This window comes from Paroedura picta, chromosome 8 (genome assembly GCF_049243985.1).
Source record: "Paroedura picta isolate Pp20150507F chromosome 8, Ppicta_v3.0, whole genome shotgun sequence".
NCBI lineage: Eukaryota > Metazoa > Chordata > Lepidosauria > Squamata > Gekkonidae > Paroedura > Paroedura picta.
The window spans coordinates 32,591,101-32,616,541 of NC_135376.1; the positions used below are offsets into that span (position 1 = coordinate 32,591,101).

The 25,441-nt window shown below is 40.2% G+C and overlaps 1 protein-coding gene across 2 annotated transcripts in view; it reads left to right on the plus strand.

The window, feature by feature from the left end:
* Nucleotides 1-25,441, plus strand: part of SLC25A36 (solute carrier family 25 member 36) — a 36,274-nt gene that overhangs the window by 1,055 nt on the left and 9,778 nt on the right. Inside the window, exons 1-4 of one of the 2 annotated variants that reach the window (XM_077348941.1) lie at nucleotides 2,445-2,850; nucleotides 8,974-9,144; nucleotides 13,142-13,219; nucleotides 18,511-18,611. In XM_077348941.1, coding sequence (XP_077205056.1) covers nucleotides 2,810-2,850; nucleotides 8,974-9,144; nucleotides 13,142-13,219; nucleotides 18,511-18,611 — 391 coding nt within the window. In that variant the 5' untranslated portion in view covers nucleotides 2,445-2,809. Of the gene's footprint in view, nucleotides 1-2,444; nucleotides 2,851-8,973; nucleotides 9,145-13,141; nucleotides 13,220-18,510; nucleotides 18,612-25,441 lie in introns of those variants that run through there. The other variant, XM_077348940.1, reaches the window with a different exon arrangement.

Below are 25,441 nucleotides of genomic sequence, written 5' to 3' on the forward strand. Positions count from 1 at the left end.
ATGTGCCTTTCCCTAGAGAACAGTATTTTCTTTCCATTCATGGTCCAAGTCTGATTGTGATGTAGGGTTGCCATTCTCCAGGTGGAACCTGGGGATACCCTGGAATTATATTTGATTTCCAGACTATAGAGAGCTGTTTGCGTTCAGAAAGTGGGTGCTTTGGAGCAGGGGTAGTCAGCCTGTGGTCCTCCAGATGTTCATGGACTACAATTTCCATGAGCCCCTGCCCGTGTTTGCTGGCAGGGGCTCATGGAAATTGTAGTCCATGAACATCTGGAGGACCACAGGTTGACTACCCCTGCTTTGGAGGATGGACTCTATGGGATTGTACACCACAAAAGTCCCTGCCCTCCCAGACTCCATCCCCAGATTTATAGGAGTTTCCCAACCTGGAGCTGGCAACTCTGCCCTCCCAATCGACTGTTAATGAAATGATTGTAACAAGTGATCCATTAATCTTTCTTTAAAAAATTAAAGATTGCTTCCTATTGGCTAAAATATAGTTCTACAGTAGAGGCTTCCTGCTGTATTAGTATGACTCACAACATTGACTTGGGCCTTTTATTTGACCTCTGCTTGAGCTTGATAATTTTCAGCAACCTCTCAATCAGATGTCATTGTAACATTCCTGCAGCAGCAAAAAGGCAACATTACCTGACTTTCCAGAGTAGTGAATTATGCAGAAATATATGTGTTAATTTGTGCACACTCTAGAAGGTGCATTTTTGTGACAGTAAAGTGTACCTACAATTCTGTTTTGAAATCCAATAAATTAATAGCTCTGCTGTTAGAAAGGTGAGATACTTTGGTTTACATGGACAACGATTTGGAGTTTGAATATAAAAAAATCATGAAGTCCCGGAGTTTGCTTTTTAAACTGTTGTTTTGCTACGAGTCAGCCTCTGGTCCTTTTATCTAGCAATAGCTATTAGCCTTGGTAATGAAATATTTATTATTTATTGAATTTGTATACCATCATTCCCAACTGAGCTCATGGCGGCTTACAAAGAATAGAACTTCCATGTCCAGTGACAGTTTACCATTGAATACCATTTGTAAGGACATAGAAAAAAAGGAAGCTGATGTCTCTGTCCTCTCTAGGCTTGTTGGAAGTATTTAGGAAGTGATTATTGGAAACAGCCTGGTAAATTTAGGGCTTGTTTCCATTCTTGTGTAACCATATTACACACAATGCTAATTATCATTGTTGACATCTGTACTGGAAGGGAAGGGAACTCCTTGCAGAGTGCAGGTTATTATCAGTGTTCGGAGAAAATTCTGCAACTGAAGTATGCATTTATAGAGAAATTGCTAGATTCCAGAATTATTTCATGGAACAACACTCCAACCTAGAAACCCAACCGACAAAAATGTTGGGGAAAGAGGCGTGTATGCAGTCTTAGGAATGTGACCACAATGGACCCAGAAAGTAGAAATTTTAGGTTTTCTTAAGTTTCAGTTTGTGTTTTTAAGTTTTGTTGCTGTTTTTATTATTATTTTACAGTTTATTATTGTAAATATATATGTACACTTCTTTTAAGCCTTTCAACTAGAAATGAATGGGAAATTCATTTTTAAAACCCAGAATGGGTTAACAAGTCGTTTAGGAGTGGGATAGGGCAGTGTTTTCACTAGATTAGGCACTCATCCCCTCCCATTGATCCCAGTTGAAAGTTCTTCTGCTTTGTTTCGTTCTAGCCCTAGACCCTAGCTGTCCTTCCATGCCTTAATCACTGTGCCAATGTGCAGAGCATTTTTACTAGGTAATGGGTTAGATACACCTTTGGGCCTGGTTCAACAGTGATCATTTCAGTCTCCAGCCACCTGGAATTACGTTGAGTGGAGTTTTTAAACGAAGATGCATTATTCCTTTGCCAGGCTTAAGAAGTCTTGGCGCTACCCCCATCCTATCGACATTCCGATCTGCCTCCACCCCCCCCCCCCCCCGGGCAATTCTGTTTCTGCAATCCAAACTCATTGTGAAGTAACTGCATCGAATTGGCCTATGGGGATGAGAGGCGGCGGCTCCCTCCGCGTAGCGCGGGAGGATGTTTGTCGTACACTAGGCCACTCTTTCCTGCTGGTGTACAGGCGGTGCGGTTGGGAGAGTGTGAAACCAGGTCATTCCTGTCCCCGGCAGAGCCAAAGGTGGACAGATAACTTTCCTTAATCCGGTAGATAACGCCGTGCCGCCCGGGAGTCCATTGCATGCGAATGCACGTAGCCCAGCAGTAACTCATTGGTTTCCTTGTAGAGGGGGAAGGAAGTAAGCCCTTCTTTACTTGCCCCCAGGCAGACAGATTAAAGCAGGCGCCCCAACGCTCGACTTCCCCTCTCCCAGAGCGCTGGAGGGGCGCGTTGCAAGTCCGCATTTCTTTGCCACCCCTCCTGCGCCCGCCTCCATTGATGAGCTTAGCGCTCCGATCACGTGCGCGCGGCCTGAGAAGCCTTGAATGGTGACGTCGCGTGCCCTGCAGCGCCAATGGCAGCGTCTGTTTATATGGGGCCTCCTTTGGTGGGGATTGGCGAGAAGGCCGCCCATTCGGGGTCGCTGGTGGTCGGGCGCGTGTGCACCGGCCGCTTCGCCGCAAGGAGGGCTGTGGGCGTCGCAGGAGTCGGGGCCGGGCCTGCGTGCTCCGGTAGCTCTGAGTCTAGCACGAGCAAGACCCTCTGGGCTGCCTTCTCTGGACCGGATGGCAGCCCGGCCGCTCTGTCTCTGCCCCAAGTAGCAGAGTGGGTCGCAAAGCCTTGGCCACCACCTTCTGCCTGCTCCCCTTTTGGTGTGCGCTGGGGACGAGAATGAGAGACGATGAACCAAAAGGATACCTGTGTGCATCTGTTTGCAGGAGGGTAGGTGACACATCGGTGTGCTTTGTTTTTTGTCTTCGTCAATGTCGTTTCCTTTGCTGTGTGCATGTACAGGATGCCTGTTTTGGTGTGAGTGGGCAGCAGAGACTTGCAGGACCTGTTGGGTGGTAAGTGTGTAGCTCGTGGGTATGGAAGTGCAGAGCGAGAGGTAGGGGACTAGTGCTGAAAGCAAGTGATGAGTGTTTATTTTGTTTATTTATTCCTTTAGATTTTAGCCTGCCACTCTCTGGGGACTTGGAGCGGGGTACAACATAACACTCACACCCCCATCAAACATGATACAACCCCATCACATTGCTCGCTTCTATACTCAAGTTTAAATATGTTCATATGCTTTGGTTGTAGTGCTATGAAGAGTGGGTTTAGAGGGTAGGGATATGAGTTTACTGCATGAAAAATAAACAGAGGCTGGGGCTGTCTTAATGATTCAGACTTGTGTAGGTTTGTATGGAAGTGTGAGTTAAGGCAAAAAATAAATGTCTTTGTGCACCTTAAAAGCTGACAACTCTGGATTCTAACATGAGGTCTTGTAGACTAGAATCCACTTAAATCAACTCTTTCAGTCTTCATGGTGCTTCACAACTTCTCTTTTTAAGGTAAAGATCTCTAATGAACTGTTATGGCTGGCAGTGCAGTATTATTTCAAGGAACAGTTTAATAGACACGGCTAAAAGAGTTACATACTGTTCCCACACATATGCACAAACAACAACAGCCCTATCCTGTGTATACACCAACTGGCTTCAGACATGTGGGATGGTAGGTGAATTTTCCCCAGGCCAGACTGGATTCTGGAGATTTTTGGTGGAAGGAATCACTTGGGCATAACATTGGGGTTACTGTGGGTAGGGCGGTAGTTATGAGTTCCTGCATTGTGCAGGGGGTTGGACTAGATAACCTTGGAGAACCCTTCCAACTCTGATTCTATGTTTGAAGCAAGTTGTTAAAGGACTGTGGAACAGTATGGAAGCATTGCTGGTAATAAGAATTCTTTAGTAACACTTGAGGTAGAAAACAAGGCTTGGAGAAGAATGTGTAGCAAGTTGGTGAATGTGTTCTCCGTGTTTTACATGATTGGAATTTTTTCCTGAGAAACTCATTCAGTCCTTAAACTCCTGATAAAGTGCTTCTGTTTTATTTTTTTAATGTACCAAAACCCTTTTCAAATCTTCTAATATGGATTGAACATGCTTTGTGGGTGGAAGTGTGGTGATCGGCCTCACCTCTGACCCACATACATTCATGTAAACGTTCTTTACATATAAAAATGTATTGCACAATGTTGTTTCCATGTGATTAAAAATTCTGCCAAATACATGAACAGAACACTTACCAATATAAGTCCTATATGGATGTTTCCCATGGATACATATAATCAGGGTAGGGTTGATGCTACACTAAGGTGACCAGATTGTCCACTTTTGAAGGGACATCTGGGGGCACCTGGCAAATTGTACTTATGTTGAAATTATTAATATATATATATATTACAATACTATTTTTGCGTTCTATGCGTCCTATGAAAAATTTTGTTGCTCCATATAGACCAAATTTTTAATCAAGGACCCTCCCCTCCTCGGTCAATGGTGTCCCGCTTTACCAATGTTAAAATCTGATCATCTTATGCTACACCCACCATCACATTGTGCATATCCTGTCCACATAATTTATGGTACAGAAGGAGTTCTATGATTACTATTCCTGAGAATATCTGTGTAGAAATATGACAGCCTACTCTAACTCCTTTTTTAGATGACTTTTTCACAGAGAATGTTATTTAACTGTAATATTGGAGTATAGATCTTTTGAAATCAGTTTTGTAGTAGATATCATTTTTTTAAAATCGGGAAAACAGGCTGAATGGACAATGTCAAAATTTTATTTTCTCCAAGAACTGAATCAAAAGCCTTTATTACAAATCCCATAACTAAATCACACAACATCAAGAAATAACACAGGCAATCATAAACTGAAAAATGAAATTATCCAAAGTGATTAGGTAGCTAGTAACTATTTGATATGAGGACTCAGGTCAGATAGAAGATAAAAAAGCTAACGGCTTATCGGTGTGGCCTTTAAACTTGCAACAACAACAAACCTTTAATAGCAAATAAAAGTACAATATAAGAAGGGAAAGTGCAAAAGGATCCACTGCTAGTGAAAACAAAGGCAAAGATCATGCTTTAGGGTAAGACATAATACATTCACAATTTCTCATGGCAAGATATAAACTTTGCAACTGGTTGGTTCAATTATATCAGGGTTCTGGGATGTCAAAAGAAACTGAGTCTTACGTACATCTGAATGCAGTTCTCTTTTACACAGCAGTGAGTTAAGCAATTTAGCTCGGATCGAGGAATAAAATGGACAATGGAAGAAAACGTGTGTAATTGATTCTATACAGCATTGTCCACATGGGCACAACCTAGCTGAATACAGGATCTGTTGAAATCTCCCATATACTCCGGTATCTCTTCAGATCGCATAAATCTTTCGCCTTTTTAAACTTGCATAAGAGAGGGCAAGTCCAAGTTTCTTTTAGCCTGCTCCTAATTCAGGAATGCAGTCTTTTCTCCACTGATTTCTTCATGAATGTGCAGAAGTTCATAATCCCTTGCCTCCTGGTCATAACATTTCCCATCCAAATCTCCTTTCCATGTGTTATGAACACTATTCAACAACTATATTTCTCCCAACCTATTTCTACTGCCAGGGCTCCTACAGCCCTTGTCATAGAAGAGTGGGTTTACTTGGAGATAAAAACCGGGCTCCTTTATCTAGAGCTGATCAGGGCAGAAACACGTGACATGATTTTGAAGCTAGTAATTTTCCTCTTTGTCTCCTTAGGATAGTCATTTGGGCTAGAATTTCTGTTATCTGTTTCAAGGTCCCTTGCAGTTGGTCAAAGTTCACTTTGCACAGAAGGTACTTTAAAGCCCCCCCCCCTTTTTTTTTTTTTTTTTTGCAGAGCAGTGGTTAAAGGCTTGCTGAAAAAAGCATATAGTCACTTGCAGGTCAGAGTGAAAGTAACTCTTGAGTTATTTATCCCAACTATTTTTGTAACATAGCTGAGATGGAATGCTTTCTGGCTCCTTTTATCTAGTTACAAGTTTCTCTTAGGTCATGTTTATCGCTGAACATAAAAAAGTATTTAATTTTTTTATTGGGTACAAACAAACTACCCTTTAAAAAGATAGTTGGGAATTTTTAAAAATCATATATTAACACCAAAGGGAAGTATATTGCATTTTCCAGCATTTCTCAGTTCTTTCACATGAAGATCATTTTGGGGATTAGTTAATATTTTTATGTGGTGTTTAATTTGACAGTTTAACCATCTAGCTAAGACAATTGTCATTTTACGTGAACTTAAGTCTCTTCATTTTGAAATGATTTGTCTTCTAGGTTTACTTTTGACCACCCTTTTCTGCCCTAGCCATCTTGATACCATTGGTACCCTAATATTATTTAAAATGAGGGATTGCCTTTAAATTTCTATTCTATTTAGACAGTTTGCGCACATCTCAAAACAAATAAGATAAAAGCATACTGTTCTGCTTTATAAATCCACCAGTACACAAAATAAAGAACACCATCACATTCTACTCCCAGCTTTCATTAATAAGTGTTTTAGGTGATATTGGAAGACCTGTAATAAAAGAGGTTAATGATGCTTCTGGGCAAGACATTTCTGCACTTTAGGAGCAGTTGCCAGCGAGGCTATAATTACCAGCAGCACTGTTTTGTTGATCTGTATTTGTTGTCTTTTGTTCTAGCATTTTTAAGAAGCAAAGTATTCTTGACACAAAGTAATTTTCATAGAAGTTAGAAATACTCCACTTTAAATCCTCCTTGCATGCCTGATGCTTTGGAAATTCCAAGAATGTGCTATAAAACGGGATTTGGGAGACTTGAACTAAAGACCCCACACTACCACAAAGTTAGCTGCGTGAATTTGGACCAGTGCTCTCAGCCTTTTCCTATTTTACATGGTGGTTGTGATAATAAAATGCAGAAGTGAAGAGTCAGGTGCTCCACCCTTTGGAATTAGGGAGGTGTGCAGTATTATCAAGCAGGTGATGTCAGTGTTGTTGTGGGCCTTTTTTGCTCTCACCTGTTCTGTGTTTCTGTGCATTCATGTGAATTCCCTACGGTGTACTGAATTATTCTTCCCTGCACAGCTTCAATGGAGGGCCAAACAGAGCAGGACAGTTCTTTGGAAATGGAGACAGAGTTTATGTACAACAGCCAGATTAAAAACTGGTCGGTAACAGGCAAGTTACTTTGTGCCAGCTGGGGCATTCATTTTTGTAAATCATATAATTGTTAGTAAAGCCCCCCTCCCCCTTTAAAAAATAAACATCTTGATAACAATTTAACCTTTCTCCTGAGCTGCCAGCTATGAATATAGTTTTGTGGGCCTTATGTCTCTGGTGTTGCTAATCATTTATTTGTAGGCTTCTAAAGCCTTCTGAAGCTTATGACTGAAACATTTTTAGTGATTGCATTTTCAGTTTCTTACAGTTCACTCTCTATGGTCATCTACCCTAAGCTCAAAATAAACCAAAACAGTTTTATAAGTTGCAGTGGTTATACTTGATCAGTGGAGGATCCAGCATGTTGTAGCAACATGGGAGAAGTGTTTAGCCATCTTGGTTATCAGATGATTAAGAGTGTTGGTGGAGGGGAGTAAATAATAAAATCCAACCTTCGCATGATTTGGATGGGAATAGAGAAAAAACCTGGAGGGTAGAGAATCTGGAAATCAATATGGTCTTATCATTGTCATGTTCATTAAATATTATGGGTGTGCAGTACTTTAACTCTGGATTCCCCAGCTGTTTTTAGCCTGTGACACTTTGGTGGGTGCAGTTATAGCATGGTTGTTGCAGGAGGCAGAACCAGCTACAAAATGTCATTGAGAGATCATGCATAACTAATAATTTTTCAGCATTTCAAGTAATAGTAATTCTTCAACATTTCAAGCAGAAATTCAGTTTAATCAGATGCCTTTGAAAATGAACGTATAAATTAAAAATATTAACTTGCATACACAGCTTACCTTGGAGGCAGTTACCACCAAATAAACTTTAAAAAAATCTGCACAGCCAGTCATATTTCCAGTGACTATTCAAAAGCCTTGCAGGGCAAAAGCCTCATTTTCTATAACAACCCCCCCCCCCCACACACACCAATACAATTAGCAGGTAGTGTGTTGGGAGCCTGAAAGTCACATGAAAATGTTCGGTTTGTTATTGCAGTGATTATGATAAAACTGAGCAACTATTCATTTATATTATATGCTCATTTTCCTTTTGTCTAGCAGTCTTATTTAGGAATTTCAAGCCATATTTACTTGGAGGATGAGGCAGAAGAGGAAATGAACTGACAGGGGTTTTTTTTAATCGTCTTGTAAAACATCTTACAACAGCTCCACACATAGTTCTGTCTTTACACATTGTTTCCATTGGCCCAGCTTCATTTGCTGTCTGAAAATGAGTTAGAGATGAGTAATGATGGCTTCAAACAAGGTGTGGGTTGGAGATAGCCCACTTTGTCTATAGGAAATGTAGGAAATCAGGAGGCAGTCATACTGTTTACCTGCCTGCCTGGCTTGGGTCTCTAAATTCAACCCCCTGCCTGTTCTACCCTAAGACAGGGCATTTTGGTATCAAGGTCTTAGGCAAGTTCTTTCCATAAATTCAGCACATTTTACTTATCTGGCCACATCAGTTGCAATACTAATATTTAAATTGTCATTTTAAGGCTTTACATTTAATATTTCAGATTACAAAAGATCGAAACAACACACATGATCAGCTTGTGAAAATTGGGGGTGTCTTAGTAATTTATCAAAGCTTGAAAAGTTGTTAGGGATGAACATTAAATAACAAGAGATGTCAACAGAGTTCTTAATATTGTAGTGGGACTGCAGTTTCTAGCACAGCAGTAGTGCCAAATGTATAATGTAGCTGGATGATTTTTTTTTTCACTTGGGGTTCTAGATAAAGATTATAAAATTAGTATCCTATGTTGTATCATATGGCTAGCTGAATGTAGACTTAACATTTTATAATTACTTACAAACCCCTATTTTCTTTGCAGATGCGGTGGCACTGTGGGTGCTATTCTGACATGTCCTCTAGAAGTTGTAAAAACACGATTGCAGTCTTCCTCTGTTACCTTGTATATCTCTGAAGTGCATCTGAATACTTTGAATGGTGCCAGTGTTAATCGTGTGACTAGAGTTTCTCCAGGGCCTCTCCACTGTTTAAAGTGAGTAGCATGCATACCATATTTGACTGAGATATCTAATGCTTAAGGCAAAGGTCTTTGAAAATAAAATGCAGGTTGTTACCCATGCAGAACTTCCTTACTCTGCGGTGAACCATCTTAGCTGTTGACCACTGTGCCCAAAGCCATTTATCTTCCACTTTTTTAGTGCATACCAAAATCAAAACTGGGTGTTTACTGTGAAGTAGCTTATATATGGATGTCTTGCCTTCTGCACATCATGTTACATTGCTATATAATGTAAGTGCTGAGCTACCTAGCCTCTGTGACTGTCATTTGATATTGTGATTTCTCTTAGTTCAGCAATATTCATGCCATCGGTCACAGAGAGCCACATCACTACAATATACCGTATGTGCTATCCTGCTGAAAACACGTGCATTATATATTATTATAAATCATAAATATGCAACTATAGTCTTTTTAATCATCATAGGACTTTTGCACATGAAAGGTTGTCCCTCCCCATCCCTGCTGAGGCTTAACCAGCCTTGCTTATTTAAAACATTTGTTTCCTGAGAAAATTCTGACTAGGAATACAAATTAAATAACAAAAATAATATGTACTCATAGAAAACAAATTAAAACCTTTCCCAACTCAAACATCAGCAGTTATACTCTGAAGGACACCTGGGGCTGGGGGCTGATGTATTACCTTAATTCCATAATGGAGAGTGGTTACAGAAACCTCATTATCTAACAGAAGCCAGATATGCTGCCCAGGAAGAAAGTATGTCACAAGAGGTTGTTGGGATCACCTTAGTGGGCGTGCAGATCAATTCCTGTGGTATATACAGTGCTAGTCCCTTTCTACCTTTGCAGTACAAGACAGGTTGTATAGGCTTCAGTAAGTGGCTCAACCCACTCCAGATCTCAAATGATTCTAGTCTTAACACCGCCCGTGGCGCCATGGGCTCCGCGGACTAAATAATACAGTAAGGGCTTTAGGGGCGGGATGTGTCCAGGATGAGGAAGGGTCCGGATTGGACCCTTCCCCTGGACAGACAATCGGAGGGACCAATTGGCAGGCGCAAAGCGCCTGCCGATTGGTCCCTCCGATTCCCAGCCCTGAGCAAGTTGCTCCTTTGCCACCGGCGTGGCGTGTCGGGAGGCGCAAAGCGCCTCCCGGCGCTTCAGGCCACCACCTGCCGCTGCCGCAAGCACATCGCCCCCCCCCCCCCCGCCGCAGCCAGCCACAAGCCGATGCCACTGCAAGCTTCGGGACCGCCGCCCCGCCGCAGCCAGCTGTGGCCTGCCCCACGGACCAACAGCCACCCAGCTCCTGCGACGAGGTAGGCACCGCCCTCATGGCGCGCCCTGCTAGCGCTCACTGCATTTTGACTGCAGCAGGTTTATTTACTAGTATAGTCCATAACTGCAAGATAAGAGGAAAGGTTTGGAAGGTTTTTTTCTCCTTCCTGATTGCTGCCTTAATTGCCATATGCAAGAGAAATGCCACTGATACTGTTCTAGATTTGAAGGACACCACCAATGTCCAGTTCGTTTGGGTTTTTTAAGCTAAATATTCTCTCCTATTATAATTTAAACTGAGCATGATTTTGATTTTTACCTGCTAATTTAGACTGGATTAATTCCAACTTCAGATGTGTAATCAGAGGTTTCCAATCCAAAAGCAGAAGCCAATTTTATTGAAGGGTCTTGGTTGAGCTGTAGCTATGCTATGGACAGCAACTTCAACACTAAAAGTAATTGAGTCACTTTTACAGACTACTACTGTGCTCAGGCCACCAGTTCATGTACCCATGTTATAGTTGACTTGTAACACTTGTGTTATAATTCCAACCAAAGGCCCTCAAAATTATGTACTCAAGCATAATGGCTAAGCGATGTAAGGTGGGAAGATTTTGGCCTAAGCCATGAACTTGAGGTAATTTCAGGCAAGATATTCATTGTATCTGAATGGGAGGGAGGTTTGGGGGCCCAGTAGATGCTGTTTAGTTTTGGTTGACCGCAACCAAATGCCTGGTGGAGGGAGCTCCCTTTTGCAGGCCCTGGGGTACTATTTTGCAGTTTGTAAGCTAAATTTCCCTCTGCTCTACAACACCAGAACTAACATTGTGATACTGTGCTGGGCTTTAGAAAACTAAATTGAGATTCATTGTAATTCAGGAATGCCACTCTACAACATACTTTAAGAGTTTGATTATACATGGTTAGAATCTTGTGGAACAATTTGTTTACAAGCAAACCTTTTTTTATTAAGGCATGCTTCAAACCTGAATTTTGTATTCATACCATGATAAAAGAATGTCACAGAGCAAGACTTTTATTCATATATTTCTGGCAAAATAAATCTGTACTAAACTGAATGTGCCTAGAATCACCAGTTTAAACTTTTCCAAGTGGGAGACTTTTATACCGTTGGTGTTTGCTTCATTGCTCAATCTTTATGTCACTAACCTGTGTTTTCTATTTGAACAAGAAATCCTGGTTCAATTTCTGTTTGAACAAGAAATACTCTTTTTAAAACATTCAATTTATTGGGCTCTTTATCGGAATTGATAAGCATAGTGGTGTGTACTACACCATATCGTTTAGATTGTAAGTTTGTTTTGGAACCTACAGGCAGTTGAAATGGCTCTGAAGATGTTCCTAGGAGGATTGTGTATTTTAAAGTCTATGACTGCATTACTTAGATTACTTGTCACTTTTTGGATGATTACTATCAGTTCTGCTAATCCAGCTCTAAGCACATTATCTGCTGACTTTCTTCTGCGTAATATGGTCTACCATTAATAGCACTTTCTGATATGGCCATTTCTTAACATCTGGTATTTTATCTTGAATGCCATAAGTTTACATTCTGTGATTCTAGTATAATAGTTTAAGGCAGAATGGTCAAATTATCTTTTTTTTTGTGATAATGCTTGGTTAAAATGTTATAGCAATATATAATTGATATATTATATGGGAGTAAGCAAAAGTACAAATTAGATGTCAAGGGGGAATCTTTCATTAGAGGAAAAGGGAGAGAATCTTTCATTAGAGGAAAATGGCTGCACTCACCCATAGTTAAACTATTCCACATTTTTCCAGTTCAGAACTAATGTTTCTTGGAATTATGTAACAAAAACACAGTAAAAGCCAAATAACACAACATAACTTGATAGCTTTGAGAGTAAGAAGTAATATAGTTGCTTTTCAGATTTTGAAAGGTAGTTTCTGCTTCTCTTTACTTCAGTATGAGAATTCTCCTTTTCCTCAGCCTTACCATAACAGGCAGTCTGCATTTGGCTGTTCTAAAATCTGAGTAACATTTCTCACTAAATTCTCACCTTTGAGATTCTTTCAAATAAACAAATTTCCAAACATGTATTCTAAAAATGCCAAATCCTTTCATGCAAGTTGAACAAGAAACGTTACTATAGAACAACTGTCATTGTCTGTACTAGACCATAATATTGTTCTCCATCCCTATTTCAAGTAAGTGCATGGGTAGCCACACGCAGATTCAAGGCACTGTGTATCAGGGTTCAGCAGTTGCTCAGGTCTCTTTGGAAGTGTTTATTTATATGCAGATGACCTTATAGTTTTCACTGTGTGGCCTCATTTCAACCAATATAACCTTTTTTTCTTCTTCTCCTGACTGGATTAGTAGGCTGGTCATTCTTCACAAGAGTGGCAGAGCTAGTATCAGAAGGTACTTGCTTGAAATGCTCAGTATTGGTGTAGAAACCAACACTGAGCATCCCAAGCAAGTACCATCCCAAGCAAGTACTAGTTCTGTCTATGCTGTAAAATGTTCATAGATATCATAGCTTTGGTATGACTGTTCTGCAGTGTCATTTCACGGCTGTTACATGGGAATGACAACACATAACTCAATGTTTACATAGCATTGTGCTGAAGGGGCAGCAAGTGAAATTTAATGGGTTACTTCTAGTGACATTTTTTGGTTTTGAAAAAAAAATTGGTTCCAGCATATGTATCTTATTGTTTATCTGTTTTTGTTTTGCAGGATGATCTTACAGAAGGAGGGTCCTCGCTCACTTTTCCGAGGACTAGGCCCTAACTTGGTAGGCGTGGCTCCATCCAGGTAAACAACAGAAATTGTTATTTCTGGAGTTTTTCAAGGGCACTGTTCTGTTTGATAGATGGAAGTTTTCAGTGCTTTTCTCTTGAAATTTTTACTCCCTTTAAGTAATACATATAGCTATACTAACAACTTATATATCTCTAACATTCATTGAAAGTAGCTGTTACCATGAATGAAGTGCTGGTGGCAGCACTTTCCAAGGTTTGTGTAAGCATGTACACCCAGTCCTCACTATAAAAAAGAATGCATAATCACTTGGAGAGAGACTTTTGATTGAAGATTGAGTTAATTTGTGTACATGTTTTCAAGTGTCAAATGTATCTGCATCTTGTGAGTCCTTTGGGCCATGTTACCAGGTCAAGACTCACTACTAATGGTTTACGAACAGTAGCACATCCACCAGTGACAACACGCCTGGAGTCTTTTCCAGACTTTGAGTTGGACCTATTTAAAAATAAGTGGCACGCTTCTGTGTAATGGCAGAAGATGGCATCTTTTGATATGGACCATTTTACTAGTGTGTATTATCCAGCCCCCAGACCATAACAGATGTGTCTTCCTAAGATAACTGCCTCATCCAAGCTAAGCTTGGCATTCATTTTCTAAGCAGGGCAATAGCCACCTCTGAGTATCTTAATGTTCTCTACTAAATTAATATCATGCTCAAAAATCTAGAAGAGAAATTAATAAATGAATTCCATTGTAATTTATCACCCCTCCCCCCTGGAAATATTTATCACCCCTCCCCTTGGAGATATTGATTAGCATGTGGAAGGAACAAGGGGGGAGAGAGGTACTACACTGTAATGTCAAAAGCAGCAGCTGTTCTGTAGATGAGTCACATAGCTGCATATTCAGGCATGGTATAGTCTTGTTATCCTCTCAGTTAACTGCAGACAGCCACCTTTAGAATGCTTCTACCGGGTATAACTTGCAACCTCTGTTCACTGCCCTCTTAGGAAAGGCTTGATTTGAAGATATTTTTTTTTCTGTAGGTGTGCTCAACAAGCAACCTAAGTAATTTGATAGTTTTCCCTTTTCCACTATTTTTTTTATTTATACTACTTATAGTCTGCCTTTCTCACCAAGACTCAAGGTACATTAAACAGTAGAAGTCAATATGATTGAAAAGTTGAGACATCCAATAAACAGTCCAGTAGGATTTGGACTGCAGAAACCTGAAGTATGAAAATTGACTTTAAAGAGTACATTGCAATGCTGTAGCATGAATCCCAATGACCAAATCAGCCATGCCAAAAGTATAGAGGGTCATCATCCAAGCTAGACTGAGTTGGGGGGGAAAGGGGGGAAAGGAAGAGCTGCATTTGCCTTATTCTCCAGCAGCAATGCTGGATCCAGTATAAGCCATAGACACTTAACCAAGGCAGCAAGAGTGAATGCCATCAAAAGTGGGAAATACAGTGTCCTCCAAGATCTCCCTCTTCTCAACCAGCATAACTTCTTTTTGCCTGGGTTCAGTTTTAATTTGTTCACTATCAGCCATTTTACCTCAAGACCTCTGCTGCTTCACCAGGCAATTTGGATAGGCAGAGTTAAAGCTCAATGGCACCTGCATATGGGCACTCAATTCCAAGCTACAAATGATTTTTCCTAAATGTTTTTACATAGAGGTTGAGAATCACAGGGGATAAAATTGTGCTCTGTACAACCCGACTGCCACACTGAAGACAGCCTGCCTCCAATGGCAACCTTCTGAATCCCAGTATACAAGGAATGATTTAAACTAGCTCAAGGTGCATCCTCTGATACCTGCTTCTGCCTCCAAACAGCTCAACAGGATGGCATAATCAAATCAAAGGCTGTATATAATTCCAGTAGGAACAACAAAGAAGCATGGCCTGTGTCTAATTGAGATGGATATCATTAACTAAAGCTAATAGTGTTGTCGCTTCTCCATAACTTGGCATATGAATTATCCAAGAAGACCTGGAGCTGATCTGTTGCTGCTCAAGGTTCCCCATATGAGTGGAAGTTAATTAATTGTTTATAGATTGGGTGATTACCATATATGATCATGTCACCCCTCCCCCCCCCCCAGAATGACCAGTGATGGGCCTGGAGGGGGTGAAAAGAGGAGAGGCCCCAAGTGGGTGTGTGCACAGCTATGCTTCCCACCCATATTCCCCACGGCCATGCCATTTCTGCGGTTTCTCGAAGTCTGAAGAATGTTTCGGGTTTCTCAACGGTAAAAAAGTTAAGAAGGACTGCTCTATAGGCTAAGGATAGCTATTCCACATTAAATGTTTCCAATTAACCTTTAGAATCTGTCTTCTGTTGCACATAATATAGTTAAAAGCAATGCATAGAACATTATAAACCTAGTAAGGGACAGTAAAAAAAACAAGGTATGGGTCAATATTGGAGGAAAACAAAACCTGCATAGTTAAACAAGACAGTTATGTCATTGTTCAGAGGAAAGTGAGAATTAGTCATAGCTTCCATGTAAAATTCTCATGGGTTACCCTGAAAGAAATGTCTTATTTCTTACCCTGTTCCATCCAGTCCATAAAGTATGACTGTGGCATATCTTCCTCCAATTTTCATGCTAGACTTGCCCATTTGGTAATGCTTTCTGCCATGTGAATGAGCATTACACTTTTTCCAGTCATCAACCCTAGACAAATATGTTTGTGTTTCATTTGAACACTGGCTAAATAGCTTTAACAGCTTTTCTCTGTTTGAATAAGCTTGAGGGATGATAATTTCATAATATGTATCGCATACATTACTGGTTTTAGATCCCATTTTGATAATTATACCATGTAAAACAACCACTTTATCACTTTCTTGTGAAAGGCCACATGTTTGTAGAGCTAATAATATTAACTTGCAGTTTTATGAAGACTGCTCAAACCATAGCCTCTGCTGTTCATATGTTTTAGTTAAACTTTAAAAAAGTGATAGTTTTAACTACATCCGATGTAATCGTGCAGCATTGCAAAAATATTCTTTTGCTTTCTGTTTAGTAACTATGCTTTTCTGTTACTTTGAAGCAGTGGTTCTTAACCTTGGGGTCCCAACCCCATTTGGGGTCACCAGGTTGGTGGCCACCACGGCGGTAGCAGGTGGTGGCAGCAGCAGGTGGAGCTGGGTGGCGGCGGCCAGAAGCAAGGAGAGGCGGGTGGAAGCGAGCGAAGGTGGCTGGAAGCGGTGGAGCCATGGCACTGACCGCCTCCATGCCGCTTCCCGATTGTTGTGCGCCCACACACACTACCCTGTGTGTGTGTGCGTGCACTCTACCCCCACTGCCGCCGCAGTTGGAGTCACAGTGGGGCGAAAGTTGAGAATCGCTGCTTTAAATTATAATTTAAGTTGAATAGAATGTCGTGAGTTGCTATTATGTACCTGATTAATCAAATAATAACAGTAACAAGTAGCACGTTTGAGTGTGTTCCATGATTATTTTAATAGCTACATAATACCACGAACACTGATTTGTGAGCAATGCAGCTAGTTGTCTGCTGTAATGATTTAATATTTTGGTGCATATAATATACACATTTAATAATAGTTTGGAATAGATGTAAAGTAGAACCGTTGTATGTTAGTCTTGGATCTGGAGATCTAATTTAGACGTCTCTGAAAATGGCAGTTTTGATTGTGTCCTTTGAATAATAGACCTTCCATGCCACATCAGAAACTTTTTCCAAATCTTCAGCTTCATCAAAGGGTTTTTATGCTTGTGGCACTGGAAGCTGCTGTTTGAGAGACATGCCAGGTTCTCTTGAGCACATGGAATGCCAGATCCTGGAGAGCCCAAGTCAGGCTGATCTTGTCAGATCTTGGAAGCTAAGTAAGGTTGGTCCTGGCTAGTAGCTAGATGGAAAACCTCCAAGGAGTACCAGGGGTTGGAGTTAGGCATAGCAGGGAATGGTAAACCACCGCAGAATGCCTCTAGTCTTGAAACCTCCACAGGGTCACTGTCAGCTGTGACTTGACATTACTTTCCACAATGCTGAACCTTGTCCTCCATATCAAAACACTGCATAGTTATGTCTACTTACCTGTACCGAGTTTGTTCTGTTCAGTGGTTTCTGTTGTCTCCTGTGAAGAAGCTGGATTAAATCTGGCAGTTTTACAGATCTGCAGCTACATCCATCAAAATTAACGCCCAAACTTTTTGTGGGTCATGGAGGAAGGAACATTCAGCTGTGAAGTAAGAGGCAGCTTAACCGGGATCTCAGTAACAAGCATTAAAGTCCACACCACAGCCCTCTAGTGGCAGATAGTGATTTGACTTGTCTGTAATGGCAGGTTTGATTCAGAGCAGGAATGGGCATGAACAGGCTGACAGTTTATCGTGAATTTTGACCAGTTTGTAGTTCATGAAACAATGTCCAGAAACTGAATAAGTCCCACGAACTTACACAAATTTTGGTGCAGTTTGTATAGAGCAGATTGCAAGGGTTTACCCGTCTTTCTACTTTTCATGAAAAATTGCTATTTGGAAATCCCTGCTTTCTGCTTCTAGACCCACTATGCACGGGGGGAATAACGCACATTCGGGGTGGAATGGCAGCGACTAAAATCACCGATAACGGACAGTGCCGGCTGCAACTGGCCGCAGCTTCGGTGCATGCTACCGAAAAAGCCACGTTAGCAAAACACGGAAGAAAGCACAGCTTCCGGGTGACCGGGGCACAACCAGAAGCGGCGCTGGGATCGCCGCGTGCATAATCGGTTACACTGGGTTTTGCCGCCGTCGCGCCCCGCCCCGTGCATAACTGGTGTGCTTCGTGTCTTCCCCCTCTGCATTTTCCATGTGACCCGAAATTGCCGTTTCGGCGGCCGTGCATAATGGGCCCTAGTGAAAAGTTGCAGGGAGCAGACGCAGGATTTAAACTTGTAATGTCTGATGAACAAATAGGAACTTGGTCAGTTCGCAAACCAGCCTCCCAGTTCATATGGATGTGTTTTGAACCACAAAAATGTGGTTTGAACTCATCCGTAGTTGAAATGCTGAGGTGGAAATTCACAGCATAATGAGGGGAGGAAAGGGCATTGTCTGAGGTTCGATGCAGATTTATCTGAATGGTTAGAGGTGGTTCAAGCTTTTGAACTTTAATTAGGTAAGCTGGGAACAAGATGTTTTACTTCTGCTGTGCATATTTCATATCTGAGTTCTCAGCTTTGTATAGGCCTGCTGAGTTTCCTCCTTAAGTTATGAAATCCCTGCTGTTACTGGTGGCTCATAGTACAACTCAGGCTCTAGTGTGGTGGTGTTAAACAATTTAACAAAGATTCAACTTGGATCCTATTTTGATTTTTAGAGCTATATATTTTGCTGCTTACTCCAACTGCAAAGAAACAATGAATAATATTTTTGAGCCAGACTCTACCAAAGTACACATGACCTCAGCTGGAGTGGCAGGTAAGGATCTGTAATTTTCTGCTTTTATTATCTGAAAAGTCTCTTAATTATTGATTGGGGATGAGGATAGGAAGCGGAAGACTCCTACAAGAAGGAGAATTATAGCTTTAGCATAATTAGAGAAGAAGTCTGTACAGGTGGCTCTCTAAATTGAGGCACTGTGTATGAGAGTTTGCTTGAGGATCAGTGCATAGTGCCGGTTTTCTGTTTATGGAGGTCTGCTTGAGAGCAAAGCGTACTAGTCTTTCTGCTCTCTGTTTTCCTCCTACATCTATATGAGCAGCTAGAGTAGGCAGTGTCAGTTTTGCCAATAAAATAATTAAAGAAGCTCTGACTAATATTTCCTGCTCATTGATTTATAAGAATTTTAACTGTGCTGTGCCTTCTGTTTTGGATTTTATGAAATGTGCCATCAAATTTAGCTGTTTCCTGTCGATACATCCCTTGCTATATTTTTATAGGTGACTGTAGAATGTAGTAATTTAAACCTGTTTGAATATGATGATAAGGAATAAAACAGTACATACATTCACCTTTCTGAAGAGCAAGTCCATTGAAGAAGGGATGAGATGAAATTGTAATAATGAATACAAGCATTATAGCATTATTCTGTGACATTTAGTCATAAGTCTTAAATATATACTGAGTAAATTCTGCGGGTAGTTTAGGGTTTTAACCCAAATAAGGCTGTCTTAGGAGGAAGCCCCATGGAAGAAAATGGAACCTCCAAGTAGCCTTTCTAGGATTTTCCCCAAAATGTAGATCATTTTTGTATTATTCCTCTTGATATGTTTTAGTCTCTCTGATCATCAAAAGAAAGATCTAAGCAGGGACAAGAGGACCATGATACTCTGAAGTTCCCTACTGCATTTTGTCTGTATAGCCAAGGCAAGCCCAATCCTGTCAGATCTCAGAAGCTAAACAGGGTCAGCCCTGGATAGCACTTGGAAGGGTGACCTCCAAGGAATACCAGGGTTGGCACACAGGGGCAGGGAATGGCAGACCTCTGAATACCTCTTGCCTGGCAGCCAGATACTCTTAGGATCTCCTGGCCATATTGCACACATGCCATACAATAAATAAGAAGCAAATGGTATAATACATTCAAAACAGTTTGGCAAAAGAATACTAAAATGAGCAAGTAATTCAGAGCCTAGCCTTTCCTGGAAAACAGTGTAACCAAGATGTTCTGTCACTGCTTCTTATTGTAAGTGTTAGATTGACTAAATAAGAACAGAGGAAACTGTTTCCTGAAGTGATAATTGAATGTTGTGGTTAGAGTTGTTCATTTAGTGTGGGAGAATTATGTGGAAGAATTAGGTTAAGTGTTAAACCGGCCTTGCGCTTTTATAGTCAATTGAAAGAATTCATAGTGAAGGGAGGGAAGGAGTCATGGCGGGTGGGGAAATCATTTAATATTGTTTCTCAGTCAATTAGCTGCTTCAAAGACTTTGTTGAATATAAAAGGCTGTTCTATTACCTGTGTGTTTTTTTCCTCAGAGAATTTAAAAGAAATATTATTTCTCTTGACAAAGAACTGAAGACATGGAAATGGATTAGTAATTTCTTTTGTTTTTAAACCGAAGATCTATTTCTATGCATTTCTTACACGTTTCACCAAACTGGTTGTTCAAAATTAGCATAAAAATCTGTTGCTTTCCATCAGGTTGCTTGTGGATGTGCATCTTTGCCCAAGCTCACAAAGATATGAATTCACTGGCTTTTTGGCAAGGTTCATATCTACACAAAGACTCAGTTGCTGATTCAGCCATAATACCTAGAATGGTGACAAATTTAAGTCATGTGTTGAAGACCGTGAATCTTTGAGATATTTATATTTTGATACATTTTTAATATTGATGGCCTTCTTTTGCAATTCTTTTACTTCATTCTTACTACTTAAAATTATCCTGCTCAGGGGCTTATGCTGTGCTGATGAGCATTAATGTTCAGCTTTGCAGTTATGCACCTAAACCAAATGGTTGGTGAAAATGCGTGCCCCATGCAGATTGGCTTTGAAGGTAGCTATTTTTTTTTCTCTAACTAGCATAGCTTTGCTGCACTCTAGAATTTCCGTAGGCATTTTAGATATTTGACTAAATATGAATAAAATACTGATTTGTAGTGCTGGCTGCATAGCCGTGCATCTAATGTAGAGGGACATTAACATAGTTTCTGGGGGAAAAATGCTAACCTTGTCATCATGTTTATAATTGCTGCTAAAGTCTTTTATTGAATGCACTAAAATAAGCTATTATTTCTACATGCAATGTCTGCATTGGCTTATAATTAAGTTATCTGAAAAATCAGTCACATGTTATGAATCCAAGTATTGGGTTATTAGAAAGAAGCAACTTTCTCAAATTATTTAATTTCTTGATACCTTTGACTATGATTTCTTTATTAATGGCTGTTTCAGCCAGTTATTTGATTTATTCTACGGGAAAACACTATTATTGTACCCATATTCTTCTGTGAAGGTACTTTTCAAAGTACTTAAAAATTTCCAATATTAAACTATGCAGATATTAGCTTTTTTAAAAACAAGGAAATTGTGAAACATGAAAATTTAAAATACATGTACTATTTTGTGTTTTTTTTCTTTTTGTTGCCTTTAATGAGGTAAGTTTTTTGTCAGTCATGCTTGAATTGTATAATAACAATTCATTATGATTAGCCAGACTTCTTAAAGCATTTGCCACAAGACAGTTTTTAATGTCAACTCGTCCTCCCAGCAGCCTTACAGCAGCCACATGAAACACTTCTTTAAAGCTTGTTGGGCCCAATCCAGCTCAAGACTGCGGTGCACTAGGAGGTACATTGCAGTGCACTGTCTCCTCTCAGTGCCATTATGCCAAGCTGAAGTAGTCCCAAGGGGAGTTCCCCCTTTTTGGAGCTGTATGGGATACTGGGAACATGGACACAATTGGTTAAAAATTGTTTTGTGTGTTTGGTCTTAGCATAATAGGTGCAGTGCAACTCTTCTGTGCATAGATCAGCCTTTTATTGTGTCCTCTTAGAATAAGCCTTTTTCAACCTTTTGACCGTTGAGGAGCCCCTGAAACAATTTGAGGAACCCCCAAAGTGATGCCAACTGGCCACACCCCTGCCACAGCCTCAGAAGTGATATCATTGCCTGCACCCTTAGCCCTCCTTGTGTACCCTCCCCTCATTTTTACTATGATTGTGTCAGCCCTGCCTCATGTAGGCCAGAAAAAAAGTGTAGGAGCTGAGAAGATGATCCAGACCCCCATCATACCACACCACTTCAGAACTCCTGTGGACCACCAGGGGTCCATGGACCCCTGGTTGGGAATCCCTGTGTTAGAGGGCCATCCCATGCCACAGCAGTTTCAAACAGACTCTACTGGGTGGGTGTGTCATGGAGTCTCCCTGCTATCTGAAAGCATATTGGGTAGATCAGTGCACAGTGGCCATCCAGATCTAGCAAGAAGGGCACTGTTGCTGAGCCCAATCTCATATGCTGCCACTTGCTCATATCATCATTCTTTTCATTTCCCAAGATGTGCCTGATGATGCCTGGTAATTACAGCAATATATTCTGAATATCCTTATCCATTGTTATTTCTCTTAATATTTGTCAAACAGCCTAGGGGATGGAACAGTCCGGGGTGTCCGTGTTGGCATAGGGCCAACCCTGATTAGCCCTATGCCTACTGCTTCCACCCTCCCTCCCTGAGAGAGAGACACAGAGAGTCCTGCCAAATTCCCAAACAGCCCTGATTACCTGCTATGGCTCCTGCTGCGAGAGAGACAGAGAGAGCTGCCCAAACGAACCCTCATTCCCTGCTATAAACAGCCCTGATTACCTCCTATGGCTCCTGCTAAGATGGAGAGAGAGAAACACAGAGAGAGAGAGAGATCAATGCCTGCCGGTGTCTCCTGGGTCCTAGCGCCCATTGCATTCCCGGTTGCAGTGGGGTTTCTTGCAAGTATAATAATAAAACTTGGGTTTAGCTAGTTCCTCTGAGTGATGATAGCTGAGTTTAACAAAGTTGTAATGCATCAGACAAGAGGATTACAAAAATTCTGCCTTTAGGAGTTTGATGTATGTGCCAGGCAGAATTGTGCAGACAGTTCTCAAAAGTACTTTTTTGTGCATATTGAACTCCTTCCCCTTGTCTTTCTCTCATAGTCCCAGGGGGTATAGCAGAACCCAGATATATCTTCCAGAACAAGATTGAGAGTTAAATGAAGTTTCTTATTTTAATGTTGCAGTTGTTGATGGATATAAGTAGGAAAATTAAGCTAAAGTCCAAAGTTTCAAACAGGATTAGCAAGGAAGGGTTTGGGGCTTTCCAGCCCCCAATTTGGCATTGCAAAATATATTTCATTTACAAAGAAATCAAGTGGCATTTATTTTGAGAAAATATTCATTTGTATTTTAAGAACTTGTTTCTCCTTTGCATTGTAGAGGTGATTCCCACAGGAATCCATTGCCTCAGTTGAAAGAGCCCACCATCTACTGTGTGAACTGAGAAACCCATTCAAGTCAATGGGATCTGTAGTTTGGGTGCAGAAAAGAAAGGGCACTTTCATTTTTGATATTCGAGGGATTGTTTGTGCTGACTTAATATTTTGTGAAAGAATATTAGCAGAAAAAAATTAACGCTTAGAGTGAATACCAATGAAGCATTCCTGTGTTTATGGTGATGGATGCTAGATATAGTTGGAAGAGGTTGTAGCATAGGAAACATGGTTCTTCCATCACCTATAATAAATATGTCACTTTAAATATGTGATCTACAGCAACACTGCTCTGTTCATCTTATGATTTGCTATATTTTGGAGAGCACCAAAGTATTACTTGTCAGATTTAACATTTGTTTGCGAAAGGTTTTCCATCAAGCCATATTTTTTCTGCTCTCCATTACATATCTTCTTAGCCCACATTGAACTAAGAAAGGAAAACACGTGTAGTACAATACTGTGATTAGGTATGTCTTCCTCTTGTATAAAAGTGTCTAAATTGCAATGGCATGCACAAAATGCCTAATGTTAAAAGGTTATTTTTCTGCCTAATTATGACAAGGTTAGCATTTTTTAAAATAAGTGGTATAGGCCTCTTCCCCCAAAAAAGGTACAGGTAAGTATCTTGCAGGATGTAAACTAAATGGTTAAACTGCTGCAAATGGCAGAAATTTCAGTACTCAGTGCATTTTACAAAACCTTAAAAAATACCTGTGGCCTGATTTTTTTTCCTTTTTTTTTTTTGTTCTAAACTTTTAAAAGTTAGATCTCACAGTTACTGATTCACAAATCCTTCCATTGGGATTCAGTTTTATCACATGTGTCTGATGAGGTCACTGCTTGTTGTTATGATACAGAAAAGCCTGTGTCTATTTTAGGCATTTACTGTACATTTCTCCCGTGAAAAGAGTGAGATCGTGTCATCTCATGCTCCCCATCCGCAGGTCACTTCCTGCAGAAATATGGACTAACTTAAACCTCGTGAGTACTGAACTGAGCGTCTCTTGCAGCCTCTAGCGTAAGAACCACACTGTGGGTTTGTAATCGCTATTAAACTTTAAACAACCAACATAAAGGGAATCTTTAGATCTGAATTCCAATTGTTTACATTGTTGTAAAACATCACCAAATTATTTCTCAGTGCAGTTGGAAAGGTCCAAAATTGCCTTTCACAGACCACTACTGTGTGTTTTGCTTAGTTGGTGAATTAGACCACTTGTTGACAGGTTGCAGGATTTTTATTTTAAAACTGCACTTAATAACATGTAATTAATGAACCATATTTGTTGCCATAGTCTTTTTCTTCTTTTTATACACTATTATTTGACACAACATATTCATGTGCAATTATCCATCACATTTTCCCTTGCAAAACACAGCTGTTTTGATGTTCTTTGTTAATACAGACACCTGGGATCTTAGCTGTTTTATTTTGTTTTGCTGCAGAATATATTAAGGCCTAAAATAATTTCAAATTAATAGGGATGTTCAGAGATCAGTCCTAATTTAAACACTGAAGATATGCTATCCAGTTACCAATGTGCTCACTAGCCATACATGCTAGTAGGAAATTCCTATGAGTAGTATTCCAGATGAACCTCTAAGCGATTGCGTTAAAAATCATTTTGGCAGATTGGCATAGCAGCTGCATAAAGAGAATTTGCCTTGGTAGTGCATGCTATCTGTTTAGTGTATGTTTCCTTCTATAATTCTTCTTCCAAACTGCTTTTAAATTTGTGGAAGGGATCACAATATTAAAAAAATTTTCATTGTGGTTATATTTTCGTGGTAAAAATAAGCTTAAACTGACCAATATGGGTTATGGTGCAGCACAGCTAAACATTTCTAAATTGTATTAGTTTCATTGGAATAAGTGCTACTTATCTACATTGTCAGATGTATACAATAACTGGATCCACTTCAGTTTTAATTTCCTTTAGACTGAAAATTTAAAAAATGCTTTAAGTGTCTTGAAATTCTCTATGTAGACAAAAGGGCCCTTAATTAGAAAGTGGTTGAGTTTTGATGACCAGTGCAAAAGATTTTGATTCTTTAGGAATGTTAGGCATGTACCCTTAAGTAAAATCTTCAGAAAACAATATAGTGCCCAGGCCTCAGCAATACTAGTATTCTATACATAGAGAAAAATCTCAGCTTCTAATATTTCTAAGCACATCCCCTTTTTATAATTTCTTGGGTATAGGCAAAAGCCAGAGAAGGCTAACTAAAAAGATTGATTTATTATAACTATATAAGGGGAAAAATCCTTAATTAGTATGCAAGCAGGCAGTTGAGCATGATAAAAGGAAGTAAATATTACTGGTGTCATATTATTTTGA